This window comes from Ranitomeya imitator, chromosome 6, assembly GCF_032444005.1.
Source record: "Ranitomeya imitator isolate aRanImi1 chromosome 6, aRanImi1.pri, whole genome shotgun sequence".
NCBI lineage: Eukaryota > Metazoa > Chordata > Amphibia > Anura > Dendrobatidae > Ranitomeya > Ranitomeya imitator.
In genome coordinates, this window is record NC_091287.1 from 138,050,838 (window position 1) to 138,064,183 (window position 13,346).

The 13,346-nt window shown below is 43.8% G+C and overlaps 1 protein-coding gene across 2 annotated transcripts in view; it reads left to right on the forward strand.

Moving 5' to 3' along the window:
- The window catches only part of KIF15 (kinesin family member 15), a 174,129-nt gene that overhangs the window by 75,704 nt on the left and 85,079 nt on the right, over positions 1 to 13,346 (forward strand). For both annotated transcript variants that reach the window (XM_069730135.1, XM_069730136.1), the window contains 4 exons: positions 190 to 399; positions 6,479 to 6,656; positions 7,814 to 7,952; positions 9,896 to 10,037. In XM_069730135.1, coding sequence (XP_069586236.1) covers positions 190 to 399; positions 6,479 to 6,656; positions 7,814 to 7,952; positions 9,896 to 10,037 — 669 coding nt within the window. The remainder of the gene's footprint in view (positions 1 to 189; positions 400 to 6,478; positions 6,657 to 7,813; positions 7,953 to 9,895; positions 10,038 to 13,346) is intronic.

The window sequence follows — 13,346 nt, forward strand, 5'->3', positions numbered from 1 at the left end:
AAATACATTACAGAAATAGAGTTTAAACAACTTTATTATTTCAGGATCATGTTTGCTTTCTCTACCTATTTTTGGATTAGCTAAATATATCTATCTATATAACTTAAAGGAAAATTAGGAATTTTTCAAAGGAAAGACACCTTGTCACTGTCACATTGTCGCATTGTCGCTTTAATAAATGTTTCATAGGTGCTGTTACAAAAAGTTGCTCAGCTTGAAGATCTCTGTAACAAAAAAGAGAAGTTCATCCAGTCCAACAAAATGATTGTAAAATTCAGAGAAGATCACATCGCTCGACTTGAGAAAACCCACAAAGAGGGCCGAAATTCATTTTCAAATAATGAACATGAGGATCTGATTGCCGGAATGAGGAAAGAGCTGCTTGTGTTAAAGGAGCAGGTACAAGTTGTTTAGTTTTTCTTCCACAGTTTTGCTGTTATTTCTGATGAGGTCAGATACTAATGCATGACCACTTTCTTTTTTTTCTTTCACACATTGCATTCTTGCGGTGGAACTTAGCATTTTACAGTACCAGCAAAGAGAATTAGATTTCTTTAAAGGGAACCGGTCACCCCCAAAATCGAAGATGAGCTAAGCCCACCGGCATCAGGGGCTTATCTACAGCATTCTGTAATTCTGTAGATAAGCCCCCCGATATATCCTGAAACATGAGAAAAAGAGGTTAGATTATACTCACCTGAGGGGGCGGTCCGGTCTGATGGGCGTCACGGTCCGGGGCCTCCCATCTTCTAACGATGACGTCCTCTTCTTGTATTCACGCTGCGGCTCCTGCGCAGGCGTATATTTTCTGCCCTGTTGAGGGCAGAGCAAAGTACTGCAGTACGCAGGCGCCGGGTCTCTCTGACCTTTCCCAGCACTTGCGCACTGCAGTACTTTGCTCTGCCCTCAACAGGGCAGATAAGTACGTCTGCGCCAGAGCCACAGCGTGAAGACAAGAAGAGTACGTCACGCCATGAAGATAGGAGGCCCCGGACCGCGACGCCCATCGGACCGGACCACAAAGGACCGCCCCTGGGTGAGTATAATCTAACCTCTTTTTCTCATCTTTCAGGATACATCGGGGGCTTATCTACAGCATTACAGAATGCTGTAGATAAGCCCATGATGCTGGTGGGCTTAGCGCGTCTTCGATTTGGGGGGCGGGGGGGGGACATGTTCCCTTTAAATCTCATGTACATGCTGCTTTATTTTTCCTTGCAAATTTGAACCTTCAAAGCATTTTTTCAATGCTGCAGCAGGTCAATTCTTTAACCGTTTTTGCAGCATTTTGTGCTCTTTCAAGTCAATGGGTTAAACATGCATGCAAGTAACCGGATTACTTACGGTAATGCTCTTTTAATGAGTCCATGACAGCACCCACTGGAGAGATATGGATCCGCCCAAAGGAACAGGAAACCTACAGAGAAATAAAAGAGGGCAGTCCTCCGGGTACTCTGAAATTAAACTGAGGAGGAGAGTGTGAAATTTTTGTTCTTCAGGAGTAGAGGGGTCTTTAAAGAAAGTAGGAAGGTGTATTTCTTGTGACCTGTGGAATTTCCCTGCTACCTTAGGAAGAAGGTATAATGGGTCTGGTTTTAAAATTAGTCTGTCATGAAATGTGAGAAGGTAAGGTTGATCTATTAAGGCCTGAATGTCGCTGACTCTTCTAGCCGATGTTAAGGCTACTAAGAAGGCTGTTTTTAGCGACAAGTGTTTTAGAGATACTGTGTCTATAGGCTCAAACGGAGGTTCTGTTAGAGAGTCTAGGACTAGGTTTAGGTCCCAAGGAGCTACTCTAGGTATGTGGACAGGAGTAACTCGTTCACAGGCTGTGATGAAGCGGGATACCCATTTATTACCAGCAATATTATGGCCAGAGAGGGCACCCAAAGCAGACACCTGGACTTTTAGTATTTTAACCGACAGACCTAACTCTTTCCCTTTCTGTAGAAATTCTAGGATAGATTTTATTGGGACTTCAGAGGGGTTTGAACCTGTATGGAACTGAAGAAACTTCTTCCATATTTTGGTATAAATTTTTGTTGTAGATGGTTTCCTGCTAAGCAGGAGTGTATCAATTAGGCCTTTCGAAAAACCCCTGGAATTTAATATCTGCCTTTCCAATTCCAGGCTGTCAAGGGTTTGTGAAGTGGAGGCTGTCCACTTGAGGGTGGAAGAAAGGTCCCTGAGAGAGAAGGTCTGGGATTGAGGGAAGGACCCATGGATCTGTCACCGACATTGACTGCAGGCACGAGAACCATGGTCTTTTGGGGCAGAATAGTGCGATCAATATTATTCTGGCCTGTTCTTCCCTGATCTTCCGTATTACTTGTGGAAGCAGAATTTTCGGAGGGAAGGTGTATGCCATCTTGAATTGCCAGGGTGTTTGAAGAGCATCTAGAATGTTCGGGTGGTCTGCCCGGGACCGAGATGCAAATTTCTGGACTTGTCTGTTCTGTTTCGTAGCAAACAGGTCTATCTGGGGCCTGCCCCATAATAATGTTACTTTGTGGAAAATGTGAGGATTTAGACACCATTCTCCTTGATGTAGAGTGTGTCGACTTAGAAAGTCTGCTTGTTGATTGCTCTCTCCTTTGATGTGGACCGCAGAGAGGGACAACAGATGCTTTTCGGCCAGGATTAAGGTATTCTTTGCGGAAGACATTAGAGCGTCTGATCGTGTGCTGCCTTGTTTGTTTAAATACGCCACTGTCGTAGTGTGGTCTGAACAGATTCTGACATGATTTCCTCGTAGCTGTGGGAGAAATTGACGCAGTGCATAGTTTACTGCATTCAACTCTTTCAAATTTGATGAATATAAAATCTCATCCTTATTCCATATTCCCTCGCAGAATTTATCCCCCATGTGTGCGCCCCACCCGTGGGGACTAGCATCAGTAGTCACCGTGTGGGATGGTGTTATCACCCAATGGACACCCCCTGTTAAGTTCTTATTATCTAGCCACCACACCAAGGAAGATAAGACCTTCTCTGATAATGTTATTTTTGATTCGAGGTGCCCTAGGAATTTTTTCTGTTCCCGAAGTATTTGGTGTTGCAATGTTCGGGTATGAAGTTGTGCCCACTGAACGGATGGAGTACAGGAGGAAAGGGATCCTAATAAGGACATTCCTGGCCTCAGGGACATTTGGGGTTTGTGAATGGCCGCCGCTACTTTCCCCTCTATTAGAGATATTTTTACTTGCGGGAGTAGACATTTTTGTTTTGTGGAATCTAGATTGAACCCTAAAAATGTTTGGAGAGAAAGTGGGATGAGTCTGGATTTTTCGGAGTTGATGATCCAGCCCAGGTTTTTTAAGGACGAGACAGTGTCAGCTAAACGTTCAGCACACTGAAGGGACGAATTTCCTACAACTAAAAAATCATCTAAATAGGGGATGATTAAGGTGTTCTTTTGGCGAAGGTAGGCCATCACCTCTAACATTACTTTGGTGAAGATCCTTGGTGCTGTGGAGAGACCAAAGGGCATGGCCGTCTACTGGAAATGATGAATCTCCCCCTCAAGAGTTACTGCCACTCTTAAGTATTTTTGATATCTGTTATGAATAGGGAGTTGGTAGTAGGCATCCTTTAAATCAATGCCGCCCATTTTATAATTTGGATAAAGGAGCTTAATGGCAGATCTAATAGATTCCATTTTAAACGTATAATTTTTAATAAACGTATTGAGTTTTTTAAGATTTATAATTGTTCGAAATGAACCATCGGGTTTAGGGATTAAAAATAACGGAGAGTAGAACCCTCTACCCTCTTGTCCCTTTGGCACACTAAGACATTTTTAACTATGAGACTTTGAATTTCCAGTTCAAGGGCCCTTTGTTGTATTGGTGAGGAAAGGGCTGTTAAAACAAAAGTGTCATGGGGAATTTGGAGGAATTCTATTTTAATTCCTTCTTTAATAATATTTAGAACCCAGGAATTTGACGTAATTTTTTGCCATTGGGGAAAGAAAAATTTTAACCTACCCCCTACTGGGGTGACTGGTGCCTTAATATTTGTCTCTACGGAAGGGGGGGCCTTTAAACATAGTGCCACTCTGTTTTCCCTCTCTTGTGGCCCACCGCGACGGTCTTTCATTTTGTGTTCTTTTCCCGAACTGTCTCCTCCTAAAGGTCTTCCTATAGAAAGGAATTGAGGGGTCAGGGAAGGCTTTTTTCCTCTCTTTTGAGGATCTCATCCAACGCTTTTCCAAATAGAAACTCACCCTCACACGGAATAGCACAGATCTTAGCTTTCGATTGTGTATCCCCCTTCCAGCTCTTCATCCACAACGCACGTCTGGCATTATTTACTAGACCTGCCGATCTTGCTGCGAGGCGTAGAGAATCAGCTGATGCATCGGCCATGAATGCTGCTGCTCCTCTAATTAATGGTATCGCATCCCGCAATTTTTGTCTGGAGAACCCCTGTTCGATCTGTTGATCTAACTGATCGATCCAAACAAGCATGGATCTAGCTGTGCACGTGCTGGCAATTGATGGTTTAAATATGCCCGTGGAAGCTTCCCATGATCTTTTCAGTGACTATTCCGCTTTCCGATCTAGAGGATCAGAAAGTAGGCCTGCATCCTCGACTGGTAAGGCTGACTGTTTTGAAGTGGAGGCAACTGCTGCGTCCACTTTAGGAATCTTAGTCCATGAAATTAACTCCTCGTCACTAACGGGGTACTTCCTTTTGGAGGCTGACGGGAGAAAGCCTCTCTGGTCCTGTTTTTCCCACTCCCTCATTATCAGTGCCTTAACAGCAGGAATTACTGGAAAGGCTCTTCTCTTCCTCTCTGCCAACCCTGCAAACATGATGTCTTGTGCAGTTTGGTCGTCTTTTGTATCCTCACAACCTATTGTATTCCTGATGGATTTTACTAGGTTGTCAACCCCATCAAGAGGAAAACAAGCCAGACTTTCAATGTCAGATTGTGCTGAGGAAGAGGATGACTTATGCGAGGAGTCTGAGTGGATGACGCCTTCCTCATCGTACTCAGAGCTGGATACTGCCTTCTCTTTACTGGATTTCTTAGGGGGTGTACTGACTTGTGTAATGGCCTGTAATTCTTCCCTAATTATAGCCCGTATATCTGTAACCGACATAGATGGACTCTGCATCGTTTCGGTAATACATTGGTTGCAGAGCTTTTTGGGGTGGGAATCTGGGAGAGGTTCGTCACATAATGCACACTGTTTGTGCTTAGATTTTTGTTTCTTTTTGGCCTGGGTGAAGAAGATATTGTGGAAAAGAGTGTCAGCTTTATAGGCAGAGGGTACGGTACCGAATCAGGTGGCCGAAGCGTCTTCCTGGATCTTGAATCCGTGGCATCGCTCTTGCGACTGGCATCTGAGGACCTCCTGCTGGTTGGCTCACCTGCTGGGTCCACAGTTTTGCCTGGGGATGACATGTTGCATCACTTGTGCGCTTGCAACCATCCCCCTTTTTATAGGCAGAGATCCGGTTCCTCTTTTTTTTTTTTTCTTTTTTTTTTCGTTCTCCCCACAGCGGTGTACTGCGCATGCGCGAAACCGCGCTTTCCCTCACCGCTGTGTGAGTGACCCGGAAGTGCTCCAACGCCTCCAGGTCAGTATGGGGATTCTTACACCGCTCCACGCATGCGCGGCCGCCATCTTACCTCGGCCTGCGTTAAGGAGCGGTGTACCGGCTGCTGCTGTGCCACAGATCCCGGACCTTTTACCTGCCGGTCTGCGTCCGGAGCCTCTTCTAGGCTGCACCTCTGCAGCGTTGCTCCGTGGAATCGGGTGGCCTCTTTCGGACCCAGCCATCCCACATGCCGGACAGACGAGGGGGGAGCCGTCTAACGGAGTCTCCCCCGACGCTGCTTCTGGACCACATCCCCTGCCGTTCCCGCAGAGACCGCACAGGCGGATGCTTCTGGTCCAGGTATGGTCTTCTGTAGTTTCGGAGAATCCAGAGATCCTGTCCCATGGGAACAGGAAACCTAAAACTGAGGGGGAGAGGGGGACCGCCCCCTTTTATTTCTCTGTAGGTTTCCTGTTCCTTGGGGTGGATCCCTATCTCTCCAGTGGGTGCTGTCATGGCGAAGGGTAAAAACACATTTCACACAGCATCTTTGAGGCACAAAAATCTGCTGCAAGTACTCAACATGGGCCCATAGCCTTAGTCTTACATCATAGTGGTGTAGTGTGGATACAGATTACTATTCACATATGCAGTATCAGCCACTTGGGATGCGACCAAATAGCCAGACAATATCTGTGTCCATGTTCAGCCTCTTCATCTTATAAGATCCTTAGTGTACATGTAAATCTGTTTAGATTAGCTTTTAGGTTTTCCTGCGTGTTTTCTTTTTTTTCCTATCAATTCTAAACTACAGGTATCTCTAACCTCTCCTATAATTTTTTTTTTCCCAACAAGAGTGTTTGTTTTGTATATGTTTGTTTTTTAGCTTATTTTATTTTGTCCTTTTTTTTTTATAACCAATCACCAGATTGAGCACCACCCCCGCGTAGCAAAGTATGCCCTAGAGAACCATAGCCTTAGAGAGGAGAATAAAAGCTTGCGCTCTCTTCAGTCTGTAAAACGGGCTCAAGAAATTCATAGTCAAATGATTGCAGATCTTGAGAGAGCTTTCCTGGAGGCATCATCAGCAATTCAGAGCAATGGAGGTAAGAAAAAAAAATGTGTTGCAAAATTTTTCATGTATATGCTGGCTGTTTTGTTTCTGTATACATGCTCCCTTTCTATCACTCCATTGCATATATATTAGAATATAGATAGAGAGATATAGATTTATATAGATGTGTAAATATATATAATATAAATATTCAGCATGCATAAGCTTGGCCGATGGTAACAGAGTAGACCAATTTAAAAATAAGGGGAGACATCAGTGCCGCATTGCAATTTCTTATAGCAGTCATAAATGTTTACAAAATGGGTTGTATTTTTCTGTCACCCATGACTGCACGAATAAACGGGAAGATAAAGGTGCTGTCATGGGTTCCAAAAAAAACACATTACTGGTAAATAATATACGGTATGTGTTTTTCTGTCACCCTTGACAGCACCCTTATATTCCTGTTGTTTGGTGCGGTCATGAGTTCCGAAAAAACATATTACTGTTAAGTACCGGTAATAAACATGTTTTTTCTCTATGGTTGCAAATTAGAAGTGACTCACATGCCATAGGCTTCAATGCAAGTTCTTGCCAATTTCTTTTCAGCTAAATCGCAGCCCTAAAATAGTGGCATGAGAGCAAGTCGCAGATAAGATAGACAGATGTTATTTGCTGCATGACTTTCCTGAGCTTTGCTGTTACATGACCCGTTGCCCCAGCTTTTTATATTCAGGTTGCAGGGAGTATTCTTCGCCTTTTGGTGGGGCATCACGATAGGTCTCAGACTATGGGCAATAAGCCTCATGATAAGCCATTTATAACTTATTAGTTACATAGAACTGGAAAAAAAATAAAAAGCACAATTCAGCAGCTTTTATTAAGAAAATAATTTTGCTATATTTGTATATGTTTCCATGGCAAAGTATTTGCTTTTCCATTTTAGCTCCTTGATTTGAACAAATCTATTATATCACTATTTCTGTAGTTTCACTGTATTACGCGTCCCAGAATGTTGTGCACTTCTTTGGCAAGTAGGAAGACCGTGAATGCTCTCACCAAATAACTGATCATAAATGTTTTAATACTGTTCTAGGTGCTCAGTATAAGCCTGCTATAAGCAGATGAGTTGCATGATACTATTCTATCTGTGATGAGCGGTAACCAACATGTAAGTTGTACTTGTGCCTAACTTCTTTTCCTCACCAGTTGGACCCCTGCAATCGGCACCAATAGCCACAGATAATAATTTGGCTTCTACTGAAAAGTTGAAGGAAAAACTGTTGCAACTTCAGAGTGAGCTGGCCTCCGCAAAACAAGAATATGAAGAATTCAAAGAGCTGACCAAGTGAGTTATAATATAATATTTAGAGGACAACTCGGTACATATAGCTTTATGTACAAGGTTTTATGCACTGATGATTAAAGGGAACCTGTCACCTCAAATTGGCGGGATATTTAAATGAGTTTTTACTGGTCTGATGGGCGGCGTTTCCTCTTCATTTCTCCACCCCGTCTGTCCCTGTTGTCCACAATATGTTAGTGAATTAGAGTATGATAGTTGGCGCGTGTGGAATGGAATCTTTGGTGGCGCACGCGCAGTATGCTTTGCCCAACTGCGGGCAAAGCCGTAAAGCGTTACTACGCATGCGCCCGCGCACTATGTCCCAGAAGTATTTCGCTGTGTTGCGGGACATAGGGCGCAGGCAAAAGCATACTGTGCGTGCACCGCCGAAGATTGCATTGCGCACGTGCCAACTCTGGCGCTCACATGCTCTAATTCACTAACATATTGCGGACAACAGGGACGGACGTGGTGGAGAAATGAAGAGGAAACGCCGCCCATCGGACCGATAAAAACTCATTTAAATGTCCCGCCAATTTGAGGTGACAGGTTCCCTTTAAGCAAAAAAAAAAAAAACCCGTTCCTGTTCAGCTCCACCTTTCAGAAGAGATCAATATCTGGTGCTTACATCGTTATGTAGATGTTTTCCTTGCACGGATTTGCTGGAAAGAGACTCTCCAGAATTTGTGCTGAGCTCTATGCAACCAAGACACTTTCTGTCACTTATGAAGAATGGACCGATTCATCCAGATTGGTGTGTGGTACTCCAGGCTTGATGAACAGTGCCATTGATTAACATTGACCAAATTATTTAGTAGGCATGTTCCTCCTAATGAATTTGGCGAATTTTTTTAATCTTATATGAGCCACCAAAAATATTGTACTCAAGCCAAGGACTGGAATACATGTTTGTCATAATTTACGCCACTTCTGTGGAGTATATTATGACAAATTTGATGGGCGCCCCCATGACGCCGCCACGCTTTTTTCATTTTTGAGCTGAAGTCAAAAGTTGCAAGATTTTTGCCCAACTTCCATAGTCAGGGCGCAGTCTCCTCTTGCAGCATTATCGTCCCCAGCGCCTGCGCATTAAGTTTTTTTCGGGCATGTGCAGTTGTGTTGCCCTTCGTACTTACAGCACAGGCGCCGGGGACGATAATGCAGCAAGAGGAGACGGCACCCGGCGCGCACAGGCCCACAGTGACCGCTGTGCTGCGTCTGATTAGGAAGGAAAGTCACGCCTCCGGGACGGTTTCACGGTATGAGGGGGCACGTTTTATAAATGTTTATTTCAGCGTGTGCAGGCATCATAACTAAAAGAGCCACCTTGTCAGAATGCAGCATTAGTGCTGCACAAGGTGGCTCTAAGAGTTACAAACGCCTGAGGGGGGTGACAGGTTCCCTTTAACAAACCTTTCAAGGCTGCGGTTATCCCGGTTGCTTGTCCATCTTTTTTTTTTTTCTACCACACTTTTTCCTTCCACTCAACTTTCCATTTATATGCTTGTATACAGCACTGTGAACAGCCAGCTTCTTTAGCAATTACTTTTTGTGGCTTACCCTCCTTGTGGAGTGTGTCAATGACTGCCTTCTGGACATCTGTTGTTTTTTGTTAGTTATTATAATTTACGGAGATAATGACTTTTGGGTTTTCATTGACTGTAAGCCATAATCATCAACATTAGCAGAAATAAACACTTGAAATACATCACTCTGTTTGTAATGACTCTACATAATGAGTTTCACTTGTATTGAACAACTGAAATAATTTAACTTTTTGATGATATTCTAATTTTGTGAGAAGTACCTGTATATGGAATAATACTTGAGTAGTCTGACTTTTATACATTTCTTTATCTACAGTTAAAAATGATATCTAAATTCCACAGATAAAACATTGATATTTTAGTACTCCAGCCTAACCATATAATCGTGTTTCTATCAAGGAAGAAGCAAGTGGAGCAAGAATCAGAGCTTCAGTCTCTATCCAAAACCAACAACCATCTTGAAAATATTTTAGATGCCATAAAGTCTCATAAGAGGAATGAAGTGTCGCAGCTGAACAAAATGCATGTAGAGACAATAAAGGTAAAGTGAAAAGAATTGAATCTTGTTTGATTTACTGCTTAATGGCCTGTGCAGACAAGCGGACTGTACAGACATGCGCTGTCTGGCTACAACTTGGACAGCACACTGGCAAATGTATTTAAGGCTGTTCAGAAAGTGGCCGACCCAAACTAAAGGGGGCATCTGTGCAAGAACGGTACAGGTCCCTTTTGTGTGTCTGTGACAGAAGCTACTGGCTGCTTGTGAAGTGCAAGTGTGCCCCTTTATCACTTGGGCCCCTGTACAGAAGCACAGGTTGCACCAGCTTTATACCTGGCCGTGTGCAGATGAGGTTTTTTCTGCATGGACAATGTCCATGTAAAAAGGAAATTGCAGCATGCATTATTCTTTTCCCTATATCAGATGACACTCACCCATTCAAGTCTATGGGTGCCCAACAAAAATCAGATGCCGTATGAATCATCCATACTGATAACCTATTGAGTCCAAAGAGAGACAATGGGATCCAGGTATACAAAACCAACATTAAAGGGAACCTGTCACCCCCAATATGGAAGGTGAGCTAAGCCCACTGGCATCAGGGGCTTATCTACAGCACTCTGTAATGCTGTAGATAAGCCCCCGATGTAACCTGAAAGATGAGAAAAAGAGGTTATATTATACTCGCCCAGGAGAGTGTTCCCCGCTGCGGTCCGGTCCGATGGGTGTCGCGGTCCGGGCCGGGGCCTCCCATCTTCATATAATGACGTCCACTTCTTGTCTTCATGCTGTGGCTCCGGCGCAGGCGTACTTTGTCTGCCCTGTTGAGTGTAGAGCAAAGTACTGCAGTGCGCAGGCGCCGGGCCTCTCTGACCTTTCCCGGCGCCTGCGCACTGTAGTACTTTGCTCTGCCCTCAACAGGGCAGACAAAGTACACCTGCGGCGTGAAGACAAGAAGAGGACATCATCGTAAGAAGATGGGAGGCCCCGTACCGGACCGCGTCACCCATCGGACCGGACCGCAGCGGGAACGCCCAGGTGAGTATAATCTAACCTCTTTCTCATCTTTCAGGTTACATCGGGGGTTTATCTACAGCATTACAGAATGCAGTAGATAAGCCCCTGGTGCCGGTGGGCTTAGCTCACCTTCCATTTTGGGGGTGACAGGTTCCCTTTTAAAGTTTATTTACAAATAATTCTACATTCAGTGGTGTACCTGAATATGTGACCACATGAATAGTTCACAAATAATGGACAAAATATAGAAGCAACAAATGCTCTATATCCCTATATTAGATGTGCGTGCACTTACTTAGCCGTATATATTTTGTGACTGTCAATAAATGACACATATACTAACAGTAAGATAAGTGCAGAGGTAAAGGATAATGTGACTACAATAGTCTTATGGTGCATACAAAGAAGTGGGTACTGCCTTAGGACTCAATAGGTTAAATGTGTTCATTTGTATGAGGGATTATATTTGTATTTGTATTGAGGATCATTATAGGTCCTAGGATCATCTATATTGCATCTGATTTTTACAGTATTTTGCCATTATTAACCTTAAAAATCTATTTGATCATTTACATTTTAAATGATGTATAGATGTCACACGGATGTAAAATATGGACACATAAATGGCACACGGATGAAAAATCTGACGGTTTTTCATATGCTCACCTCACCCCATCCTAATAATAATAAAAAATAATCCTAAGGCAAAAGGAGTTACAATTCCCTCAAGCAAAGTGGTCATCACATTATACTTCAGTCTCGGCATAGAGCTGCTTGGTGGCAACTGAATTAAACCGCTTAGTTACCCACCCTGTTTCCTGAGTTAGAACACTACTTCATAGAGCGGCTCTCATTTTGTAACCCAGGCTTTTTTCCTCTGAAAAAAAACAAAACTGCGTTTATGGGTGTTCTGTACCATTGGATCCACATGATAATCACATGATGTGTGCTCCTTTCACTATGTTACATTGGCTTGTGAAAGTATTTAACCCCCCTTGGCATTTTATGCGTTTTTCTACCTCACACCTGAAAAACCTGGAATTTCACAGGTTTATGTTTTTAGGGTTTCCAGCAGTTCAAATATTATTTATTATTATAGCGCCATTTATTCCATAGCACTTTACATGTGAGAAGGGGTATACATAATAAAAAAACAAGTACAATAATCTAACTCAATACAATTCATGACTGGTACAGTAGGAGAGGACCCTGCCCGCGAGGACTCACAATCTACAAGATGTGAGGATACTGTAGGTGAGGGTAGAGCTGGTTGTGCAGCGGTTTGGTCTATTGGTGGTTACTGCAGGTTGTAGGCTTGTCGGAAGAGGTAGGTCTTCAGGTCCTTTTTGAAAATTTCCATGGTAGGCGAGAGTCTGATATGTTGAGGTAGAGAGTTCCAGTGTATGGGAGATGCACGAGAGAAATCTTGTATGCGATTGTGGGAAGAGGAGATAAGAGGGGAATATTGAAGATCTTGTGAGGATCGGAGGTTGCGTGCAGGTAAGTACCAGGAAACGAGGTCACAGATGTATGGAGGAGACAGGTTGTGGATGGCTTTGTATGCCATGGTTAGGGTTTTGAACTGGAGTCTCTGGGTAATGGGGAGCCAGTGCAGGGATTGACAGAGGGGAGAGGCCGGGGAATAGGTGGATTGGTCAGGCAGCAGAGTTTAGAATAGATTGGTGGGGTGCGAGAGTGTTAGAGGGGAGGCCGCAGAGCAGGAGGTTACAGTAGTCGAGACGGGAGATGATGAGGGCATGGACTTGGGTTTTTGCAGATTCTTGGTTGAGGAATGTACGGATCCGTGAAATATTTTTGACCTGAAGTCGGCAGAAAGTGGATAGGGCTTGGATATGTGGTTTGAATGAGAAATCAGTGTAAAGGATTACACCGAGGCAGAGAGCTTGTGGGACTGGGGAGAGTGGTATAACTATAAATAGCTATGGTGTGCAATAGGCCTCGCCGTTTCTATACCCTCAGGGCTGACAAATCAAAAATAGCTATGGAGGATATCCCACTGTATAAAACATAACCTTTAATACAATCAAGTTAAAATCTTGGATCCCAACAAAAATGCAAACCTAAACCAAAGAAAAACTTGCTCAAGTGAACCAGTGCTCAAGATTAAAAATTGGATCAGTCTTACCAATCTGGACGGACGTATCAGTAATTTGCCTCTCAATCTCTAAGAGTTGATAGTGGTGGTCCCAGAGTAAAGGGCAGAGGGTGGGGGTAGGAATGTTTCCACTATCTTCCCGGTAGCGCTCTTGTAGAGCTCCTGGCCTGACAAGGACAGGCCCCCAGTGAGCCCTACTATGGACACCCACCATCCAG